The following is an 11103-nucleotide window of genomic DNA, read 5'->3' on the forward strand; positions in this document are numbered from 1 at the left end:
TTTCCTGTCCCCAAGCACAGCTTGGCTTTTGTTTTGCATGAGGCTGGAAATCCTCTGAAACAGCTGATGGATGCTGATTCACAATGCTGATATTGTAAAAATAAGAGTTTCCTTTCCTAAAGGATTATGAGCTGAGCACACTGACAAGTACATAAGTTTTTGTCATATTACCACACATCCAGCTTGGCCATTTATCTGAATATCTGATGTTGTTGCAGAAGGGAAACCACCCCTGGAAACTGATGTAGAGTGCAGGACTTATCTGAAGCACAAAGATCAGAATGTGTGGCAGGGCCGCCTGACCCTACCCTGCCCACATCCCTGGTGCACAGCAGGCTCCAGCCAACCTCTCCCAAGGCTGCACCTAACCTGGTGTGTGGGCCACTCCACATCAGGTCCCAGGATCATCCTCCATGGCCCAAACCAGGAATGACAGAGCCTCCCTAGGACTCTGACAGTCCTTTGGCTGGTGGTGGGGAGAGAAAGGTCTGTAGGCAGCTCTTGCCCTGGCAGGGCTGAAGGGAGGCAGTGAGGGCCAGACCCATATGCTCCTGCATCCTCACATCTCCTCAGACTCAGTGGAGAGGCCAGTTTTCCACATCTGCCCTCTTCAGAGTAGATCTGGAAGATGTCTTGTACATGCTGACCACAAAACAAGAGTTCTCTAATTTATTCTCCATCTTGAAAGGTGGGTATTATTTTCTCATCACCTCTTCTTGTGACAGCATTGGGGCAGGCACCTGAAGATCTGGAGCAAGCCCTCACTCAGCTTGACATGTCTTCTGATTACAAACCTTGCTAGAAAATTATACCAGAAAAGAGAATTATCTGTTAAAATGTACCAAGGAAGGACCTTTTTAGTCACATACTTGAGACACATCCAAAAAAAACCCCAAAGCCAAACCAAAAAACAGGAAAGAAAAAAATCCCTAACAAGTGATTTAATGGTCAGTGGCAAAACCATGTTTCTTCCCAAGCTGCTACAAGCATGAAAAGCCCAGGTATTTTTCATCCACTTACAATGGGTTAGTAGCAGACTCATAAGTCATTTCAGCTCAAAGACTTCAATAAATGTCAAACAAGGAGCCACCCCACTGGACACACAGCAGAGCAGCTGTGGTGCCCTGCAACTGTGGCTTCCCACAGTGGGTGAAGGGGGAGGGGAGCCCTTTGGGTGTAGAACTGGAAAGAATTTCGAGAAAAAAAGCAGTGTCAGCTCAAGGGGAAATTTCTTGCCCTCTATCCTTCCATTCCAACAGCCTGTGGGAACCTGCTTGTGGGAACAAACAGGCTTTACTTTTACTTGTTGGCATCATTTTAGAAAGTTTTCATTGAAGTCTTGGAAATTCCCAACCCAAAAAATCTATTCCTCAGTCACTGTAATTATTCAAGATGTTTCTTTATTCCATATTCCATATATATGCCTTGCTGTAGATCTGTAGTGACCCTGGAAGTACAAGTAGCAAAGAAAAATTATCACATTCCTTAATTAGAAGCCATTCTGGGATATTTGGGGATGAATGGTCTCTGACATATACTCATTAATGAAAGGCACAAAGCTCTTGGGACAAAGTCAAAGTATTCTTATACATGTCAGGCTACAGGCAGCAGGAACTCACCTTCTGAAATGGTTAAGAGCAAGCATCTCTCTGCAGGATAATGAGATACAAATAGTATGCAAAGGATGAGCCTCTGGGCCAATGTCCTTAAAAATATTTTAACTTACATTCTGATGGAGACAGAATGAAATGGGAACACTAGTGATTACACAGAATTTGAGGAGTATACTTTTTTCCTGTTGTTACTGCATAAAATGTGAAGAAAGTATGCCTTGTTTCCACTTTTTGTAAAACCTATCACCCTCATGGGGAGTGGTACATTAGCCTTCAATGAAATTCAGGGTTATTGTCACTTCCTAGAACCATTTGTTCATTGTGACTGGAGTAAAATAGGTATTTAGTCAGCATTTAGTGCAAGAAAAGTGCAGAGAACAATACTTGTTAATATCCTAGCTCTAAACTAACTTTCTTCAGGATTCAGTAAGTGCATGCATCTTCCTTCACCACGTATAAACCATAAAGCATGTTCCTCACCGCCCAAGAAAAAACAAAACAAACAAACAAGTGACAAACAAACAAAAAAACCTTAAAACAAACTCCCCCCACTATTACCACCAACCAAAACCAAAAAAAAGTTGGAATGACATGGGCAACATAAAATGAGGAAGTCATAAGCCTTGTGGAGTCTTTAATTCTTCTCTTCCTAAGAGAAAAAACCCCACATTTCATTCACAAACATTCCTAGGACAAAAAATAAAAGTTAGAACAAGTTTTCTCTGGAAATCTCTACATCTCTCTCCCTTCCTGTTCTGTCTGATTTCTGTTCTGTTAGGGCATGTTAACCTCTACAGCCAGCAGTTAGACCTGGCAGAATATGAACCATTCATCACAAAAATATACTGCTAGCAAGTCCCTGGTAACATACAGCTAAAAATATGACAGTATGCTGCAGAATTCTGAGAATCATAGAACAGTTTGGGTGGCAAGAGGCCTTAAAGATCATCTACTTCCAAACTCTCTGCCACAGACAGGGACACCTTCCACTAGACCATGTTGCTCAAAGCTCCATCCAGCCTGGTCTTGAAAATTTCCAGGTGCTCTAAGGAACTCCACCATTCCATGGTCACTGCAGCCAAGGCTTCCCTTGAGCTTCACATTCCCCACCAGCCCCTCCTTATTGGTGAGAACGTAGCGCCTCTATCAGTTGTAGAAGGAAGTTATCATCAGCACATTCCAAGAACTTCATAAATTCCTAAGATTGCCCAAGCCCTGCTGTCATGTCCATTCAACAAACATTGGGTTGGTTGAGGGCCCCATGAGGACCAGGATTTGAGAACATGAGCTGTCCCTGTCTGTCTATGAGGGCCTCATTCATTCAGTCTTCCTGGACAGGTGGCCTGTAACAGAGCCCCACTATAATGTCCCCTCTTTCCCTTTAATCTTGATGCAAGCAGCTCCTCAACCATACCCTGGTGGAGCTCCACATACTCCAGCTGGTGACATCGAGGAGACACTCCCTCCACGTCTCCCCTGCCTGCTCTTCCTACAGAGCCTGTATCCTTCCATTCCAACATTCCAGTCACGGGAGCCATCCCACCACATCTCCAAGATGCCAATGCAGGTGTGTGCACACCTGTGGCTCATCTTCTTTATTCCCCCTGCTATGTGTGTTTGAATAGAGGCATTTAAGCTGGGCTCTGGATAAAGCTGACTGGCTGGAGTAAGGGAAATTCCTTTGGGCTGCTCTTCAAGGGCTCTCCTGCTGACCTTTGATTCTTTTCCAGACTGTGGCTATCTCTTACTGGCCCTGACAACAAACTGGTAGGAGTGTGATGGATTGAGGTTCCTCTCCTCCTGCAAGTGTAATTTAAAGCTCTCTTCCCCAGCTTGGCAAGCCTGTGGTTGAAGATGCTCCTCCCCTTCCCTGACAGACTGCCCCCCAGTAGACTGTGTTTATTAACACAAGTCCCACGTCCTAAGTAGCCAAACCCCTGGTTGTGGCACCAGACCTGTAACCATTTGCTCATTCACCAGATTTGACTGGCCCTTTCAAACCCCTTCCCTTTGATCAGGAATATTGATGAAAAAGATACCTGTGCTCCAGAGTCCCTTAAGTCCCTCATCACCTCTCCCAGGGCTCTGTAGTCCTTCCTAATGCTGCACAGGCTGCTCCTGGCTGTATCACCAGTGTCTAGTAATTCACCTACCAATTGCCAGAAAACTCAGCACATAGTCAATATAACAATGTTTGTCCTTACTGACCTTAATTTCCCCTTTATTTTCTACAAGTTTGGGTTACCAGAATCCCAGGCACTAGCTCAACAGGCTTTGGCCAGGCACCGCCCACTGGCACAGTGCACCATCTCGCTGGCAGTGCCAGTGGCAGCAGCTCCTGGCTCTGGTCAAGAGCAGATCTATGTGAAGAAGACAAAGCCTCAAGCCACCACTTCCCAGGGGCTGGAGTGCCAGCAGTGGCAGAGGAGCTCCCAGGGAGGCCATCTGGGCAGGGAAGCCTGCATGACTTCCATGTTTTATAAAAGATGATGTAGTCCAATGCCCCGCTCCTGGTCAGGGCCATTACAGGTTGAGGTCCTGTGGCTTGTGTTGTGGAGGAGATCAGATAAACAGCCCCAGGCCAGGAAAACTATTAAAGGGCAGGCTATTTCTTGTCTCAGAATTTTCAGAACTTTTACACTGAATCTCTACATCTGAGAGAAAGGTCAAAACTAGAAAGCCCTGTGTATTATTCCATTAGGTTGTTTCAAGAAAACATAGGTTTAAACTCTCCCTTCCCTGCAAAGACTGGTTTAGGAGTTTTATATTTAGCAGTTTTATTTTTTCCCCCTTTCCTAGACACCACAGAGTTTGGTACATCTTGTAGCTAAAAGCATTAAATATGTCATTACCATAAATACCAAAATCACTTAGCTGGAACTTAATTGTATTTATCAGACCTCAGTTTTGCACTTGAATGAAAGTGAGACAAATTAGTGATTGTGATAGTAAGCCAGACTTGCAGAAGATAATACTACAGAGTAAGTACAGCAACAATAAAAAATGTTATATTGACTATGTGCTTTTTTTTGGCATTTACAATAGTTTTTTTTCTAATTAATCTCTTCTATGATTACTCTGAATGAAAGTTCTGAATATGTAAGCTTAATTCACTGAAAAGTAAGTTCAAAATCTGTCACATGTGAAACTTTACCCATTGCTAGTAAGTGTATATATTAGTTGCAATGGTTTGCTGACTATTGTGTTGCTTTGGCCAGCTTGTTAAACAAAATGCTTGAATGACATGCTCTGCTGATTCATCTCTCTCCCCCCTTCTAGATGCTATTCTCAACTGAATATGCAAATTATGCTTTCTTCTGCAATTCCTGGTACCCTTTATTGAAGATCCTTTTATTCCAAACCTGACATATTTTTCTATTCGCTTGCAATGTACGTCCTGAGTGTCTACAAATGATATAAAATTTAAGGATAAAAGAATTTTCAAGAAATAAAAATGAAATTACATAGACGGTCTGCATGGAATAATCTGTATTTGTCAATAATATATTATACATCTCATACTGAAGGCTAAAAAAAAATCACAGTGAGGAGCAATTGTCATGTGGAAAATGTAAATTTCTGAAAAAAAAAAATATACAAAGGCATAATGAACTGTCACTCCAGAATATAGGTTGGCCAGATTTTTCAACTAAGTCAGTGAATGTGTTTCATTTTTATTATGATCAGACTTGCCCTAACACCCTGATGGGACATACCTCCTGTATTTTCAATCCGGTAAGGACTGGAGGTGTGTTAAATGCCAATAGCAGAGTTGTGCTGCAGGAGACTGGTCAGGTTTGGACAGAAAGGTGATGGGCAGCCCCTGTGCCTCCTGCCCTGCACAGTAGACAGCAAGTGGAGGGCAGAGAGCGGCACAGAGGGCACACTGATCCCTTTCACAAGGGTTTGCGTGGGGGCAGTACAATATTTCTTTCTAGCATGTGAGAAGGTGAGAAGAAATCTAAATGCCATGAGGTGGATGTTGACCAGACTCAAATTCCCTGGGGGAAGACAGTGGGGAGGAGATGAATGTCCCATCTCACTGCCTGTAGTGGCACAGACATGTCCCAATACAAGAAGAAGGAGCACACAGGTGGATGGACAGAAGGTGTCCCTCAGCGTCTGCATCTGCCTGGAAAGGTGGGATGTTGGCACCTCAAGGCAGATGTGGGTAGTTTTGGCTCTTACAGTATGACAGCAAGCTTCATCAGCCTAACATTTTCCTGCCTTTTTAATTTTACTCTATGAGTGGTAGATTCAGCTGGACAGACAGAAATTCAGGGACTGGCACATCTCTTATGAAAAGCTGAATCCTGAAGAGATTGGAGGATTTTGAAATGCCAATAGCAGAGTTGCACTGTAAGAGACAGAGGTCACCTTAAACCCAAGAAACTGGTCAGGAGATCAAAACAGAGAACTGTGAGAGGCCAATTTAGAATGTAACTTCTTCTAGCTACCCTAAGAAAAATTGTTCATTAAATGCTTCCACAGTCTGTTGGTCTATTTATTTTCACTGTTGTATGTTCCTGAGGAGGTGGTCCATTAGCCAGAATGCTCACAGATAAGACTTTGAGAAAAATTGTTCTCAGCTGCAGGGAAATCTGTGGAGTCACATTTAGGGCAAGAGGCTGAGATAACAATAAGGGGGGAGTGAGAAGAGCATTGCCACAACTATCTTTACAAATTACTGCAAACCATGAACAACAGCAGCTCATCTCTCGCTGTGATCAGACATAAGAGCAAACTGGTTATGCGCAGCCAGCCAGCAAGAGGAGGTGCCGTGCCTGGAGATGGCCCAGCATGGCAAAATTACTTGCTCCAGCACTTCACAAACACAGTGACAAGTACAGTCCTTCTCCCATAAGCTGAGAAGTCTCTGAGAACTACACTTGCCTCAGGAGTACACCCTTCTCTAAAGCTAGGTTTGGAGGTGGGGAACCCCAGCAGAGCAGCCTGGTGAGCCAGGGAAATAACACATCCAACAAGGCTGGTCCTCACTAAGATGCCTCTGTTGAAGACTTAGATTTTTCTATGAGGAAACTAAAAACCATTTTCTTAGTGGCAGAGAAGAAATATGTGAATCCAGGAGAATATTGGTCAGGAGAGACATGCTTATGAACAAGAGCTTAGTGGTGTGAGAAAAAATACAGTGGGAATTAAGAGAAAAGGATAGCCAAAAACTTTGGAGACAGAGCAATACATCTAGTGGTAGGAAGAATGCTGACAAGAAGACTGCTTATTTTAAAGATAGGGCTGATAAAAGGCCCATTTAATTGTGGTTTGCTTTGGATCTTGCACAATGATAGACATAGACAGAGTAACAAACGATGGCTTGAAGTGAAAATCTGGTTAATTGAGATCTGTGAGGTCCTCATCATCAGCCTTTCTGAGACCCCACTGGATCTCACATAACAGATTATTAACAAAACTGAAAACCCAACAGATTGAGAATGATAAAGGAAGTATTTTGGTTTTCTATTGCACATCAGTAACCTATTTAAGCCACTCCGGCAAAACACACTCAGGAGAAGGAACTTTACTGCCAGGGAGTATCCATAGCCCAAGCTTGTGCTTTACACTGCAAGTCAGTGTCTGTACTTAGAATCAGTGAGAGTTTGTGGGGAAAAACTATCCCAGCTGTTGAGTGGAAAAATTTTCCCAGCAGCCAGCATATTTTGCAGTCATTCCTGTTGAAATATGAAGCACTTTCCACTGCATCAGACAGTACTGGCAGTTGTTGGGGGTAAAGTCATAGGGATGTTGTATAGCAGTGAACATAGCAGCACATAAAAATGTCTGTCTTCTCATGAAAACCATATTTTACCCAAATAGCAGGTTTCAGTCAATAATCATGGAAGGACAGAGAAGACACCACCGGTTTTGAAGGAGATTAGTTAGCTCTTCTCCTGCCTGAGGAAAAGCAGCTGTATCCACGTGTGACAGATGTTTTCCAAACTCTTTCTGAAAAATCACTAGCAAGATTCAGTAGTCTCATAGAAAATTGTCCCAGTCTTTCCTTATCCTCACATAACATAGCATGTTCGCAAAAAATTAAATACCTCCTCCAGCTGTTTCCATGCATTGCTACAACACAGAGCACAGTCAATGAGAATTAAATTGGTAACTTAATCTTTTGAGATAAGAGCAAGAAAGTCTAGGTAAAGTTTCTATGGAAATTTCTTAATGTCAGGACTTCTGAGCTTCTCTTCTGATTTATTAAGGCTCTGTTCCTTCCAGACTCTCTGATATACAGAATTTCAGGAAGAATTATGTCTCCAGGAGGAAGAAAAGATGAGGTGATTTTCTGATGGGAAGCTAATATCCGGAATAAATATAGGGCAGCTTGAGCTGCTTCTTAACATAAACCTTCCTGAGAGGCTGAACAGACTTTGCATTTCCTTAATGGAGATACATTTTTCAATTTAAAATCCTATGCAAGTGAAATACTGCTTTCATTGATGATCGCAGCAGGAAATCAATTCAGCATTACACAGGCTGAAATAGATCCCAGAAATTGCCTTAGTTCCTTGATTGCAATCCAAGTCTGACAACCCACAGAGCTGAGGCTCTGTCTCTCTATTTAGATAGCAGATGGTATTCTGACTGCCACCTTATAAACAGAGCAGGTGAGTTGGCAGTAAAGAGAGAACTGTGAGAGGTCTGCTGACATCAGATAAATATAGACATTTCTTTCTTGATAGTATTTGATTTTCAAAGGCTCTTGAGAATTTAGTGTTCAAATCTCCAAGATTCATGATGTACTGTACTATACAAGGTCATTGATGTCACTGACAACTTTATGGGCAATAGCTCTTGCCATCAGATAGCACTCAATATGTGCAAACAAGGCTGAAAACTGCATTCATTTTGACTGTAACATTGAAGGTCCAGTCTCATGAACTGCTGAGAGCTCAATTTATCTTACTTGTGCTGAATTAATCATAAGGAAGTACAGGAAATGTTAGACCTTTGTCTCAGAGAAACTGTCATGGTGACATTTAGGGATTAGCATCAAACCAGAGAGACTGCTGCTGCTGGAGCAGGGACAGGAGCTCAAAGGCTGCTGGAAGCCAATCCTATATTCAGGATCCAGCAGTTCAGTGCCCCCAGACTTAAGATGTATGGGCGGTGAAACTTAGTACCAGCATGCCTAACTCATAATGAAACCCCTACATCTCACAGCCTGAAAACTTGTCAGCAGCCTCTTGGACCTGTGTAGTTGAGCAAAGTGGAGACAGACCCTTCTTTCAACTCAGCTTCCCATTTTACTACAACTAATGAAACATCATTGCCTGTCTCATGGCAGAAGTTTACCAAGACCTAGCTCTGAAAAAGTATTTCTCGCCTCAGAACCACCACCACAGGAAAAATAAACAAACCTTTAGAGAGTCACACAGGCACTGCATCAGTCACTGGATCCCACATTTCTCAGCTCAAAGAGGTTCATGTTTTCAGCTGTGCTGTGTCCAAACCACTTACCCTGATGTTATTTAAATTAATACCACAATGGACAAAGTTACAAGACACTAAAAATCCTTTCTCCCAGGAAAGTAACGAAAGCCTCTAAACTGGGGGTGAGGGAGCAGACAAGCCTGCAAACCTGTCCTGGTGAGGAAAATACAACAAACATTTGGGTGATGCACAGTCATCTTTAGTGGCCCTGCTTCACTCCTGCTCTACAGTCCAAGGACTTATCTTGAGAAATGTCAAAGCATGCAAAGCCCAAAAAAGCAACACTCCTTCCTTTGCTTTTCTTTAAACCTTGCAAAGGACAGACATTGAAATCTCACCTACTATGCCTATGAAAACATTTGCTGTTCTGTCCTGGAATTAAGCTAAGAAAAATTGTTCAGGCAATGAACACAGCCAGATCTGAGGTGATAGGAGCTTTGGAGGGATTTTCTTTTCGGAAGAGATGAAGGATTTGGTTTTTTTTAAGACTTTAATGCATTTTTGTGGGTTTACTCCAAACCCCTGCTCCTGCTTTGGTAACATCACTTGCACTTCCATGGACAAGATGTGTTAGTGCTGGGGGCAGCTGGGCTCAGGGACTTACAGTGTCTGGACAGCCAGAGCCTGCTAGTAGTTGCTAGGACTCCACTAGACTACAGGAAAGAGATGAACGGATACAAAGTCAAATCTGACAAAAGATGTGCAATATATTACATACTGCTGAAGTTCAGCACTGAATGCTTTCATTCTCACACCAGTGGAAGAATAACAGCCACTGCCTTGATTTTGACATTGAGATTGGACAGACAATGGGAAGAAGCTGCACAGATACAACACAGACAAATATAGCCCTAAATGCAGAGAAAATCGGAGGGGGGGGAGGGGAAGAGGGGGCAGGGCGAGGTAGTAGGTGAATGTGTACATGTGCATCTACAAAGACATGTCAAGCATCAAACACATATCAAGAGTTGTTCAGGTTTTACAACTTCTCAGGCTGGTGTAAGTGGATCTGGCAATAGACCATGAGGGAACTGTATCCATAACATCATTCCCTGTCTGTGAAGAGGTGTTTTCAATTTGCACTGTCACGTAGCAGCTAATGTATCCACAGTAGACAGTATATGATGTCTTTGATTTTTTTTCTTTGTTATAATAATTTTATAGTAAACATTTGTTCCTCTTTCTTTACCAGTATAAAGACAGTCACAGACTTATTGATAAAGGAGAAAGTTCTTAAGTGGCTCAGGCAGGTGCAGCTTGTGGACTGTATATAGGCACGACCGACCTAGATGCTTTCTGATACACAACCGGCACAGCTGGGCAAGGCTGGCAGGACCTGGGAGGAAAAGAATAAAAGGCAAGAATAAGCACCCCCAACGCCATCAGCAGTGTAGGTCAAAGCAGCAAACACCAGCAAGATTTGGCTAAATAGATGATTATTGTTCTTATTTAATTTACGTTGTCAAAGTTGGATCAGCAAATTGAAAACTGTGAACATAAAACCTCTTTTTCTGTATGCACTGCTAGGCTTTTCTGCATCTACTCTTGAGCAAACACTTAAAATACCATAAAGTTGTCTTCACTGGAGAGAAAGAGCTCTGGAATACATAGCCCTTGCTCAGGACATAAGACAACTCCCAGCAGTTTTGCAAGGATAAAGATACAGGATAAATACAGTTAGTTGTTCACATATACAGAACGTGCTTCTTCCAACTGCTGGTGTCTCAGCAGGTACCTGCACAAAGCAGAAGGACCTCAGAAAACACAGAAGTAGGGGTAAAGGCTAGTTGCATGTCAGACATAGCTAAGTATGTGAAAGTGTGACTAAAGGTGAGGAAACTGAAGAAACTTCATGTTTGAAAAATGGAGAGCCAGCAGGAGCTTAAGTGCCCCTATAGTCTCTGTGACTGTAAGGGAGGAGAGGCTGACAAGCTGTGAGTGAAAATCAGAAGGAAAGTTCAGGAAGAGAAAATTAATAATATTGGTCTATTTCTTTATCTCCACAGTCTCTGATTCACACAGGGAACTGGAGCAGGAC

At 42.7% G+C, this 11103-nt stretch overlaps 1 protein-coding gene across 2 annotated transcripts in view; it reads right to left on the reverse strand.

Moving 5' to 3' along the window:
• ASB11 (ankyrin repeat and SOCS box containing 11) overlaps window positions 1–11103 on the reverse strand; it is a 47930-nt gene that overhangs the window by 25252 nt on the left and 11575 nt on the right. Inside the window, exon 6 of one of the 2 annotated variants that reach the window (XM_027901359.1) lies at window positions 10208–10401. The exons of the other annotated variant lie outside the window; for it this stretch is intronic. Coding sequence (XP_027757160.1) covers window positions 10277–10401 — 125 coding nt within the window. The 3' untranslated portion in view covers window positions 10208–10276. Of the gene's footprint in view, window positions 1–10207; window positions 10402–11103 lie in introns of those variants that run through there. 2 annotated transcript variants of the gene reach the window in all.

This window comes from Empidonax traillii, unplaced genomic scaffold (assembly GCF_003031625.1).
Source record: "Empidonax traillii isolate 1590-97213 ecotype Southwest subspecies unplaced genomic scaffold, ASM303162v1 scaffold778:size296861, whole genome shotgun sequence".
Classification (NCBI taxonomy): domain Eukaryota; kingdom Metazoa; phylum Chordata; class Aves; order Passeriformes; family Tyrannidae; genus Empidonax; species Empidonax traillii.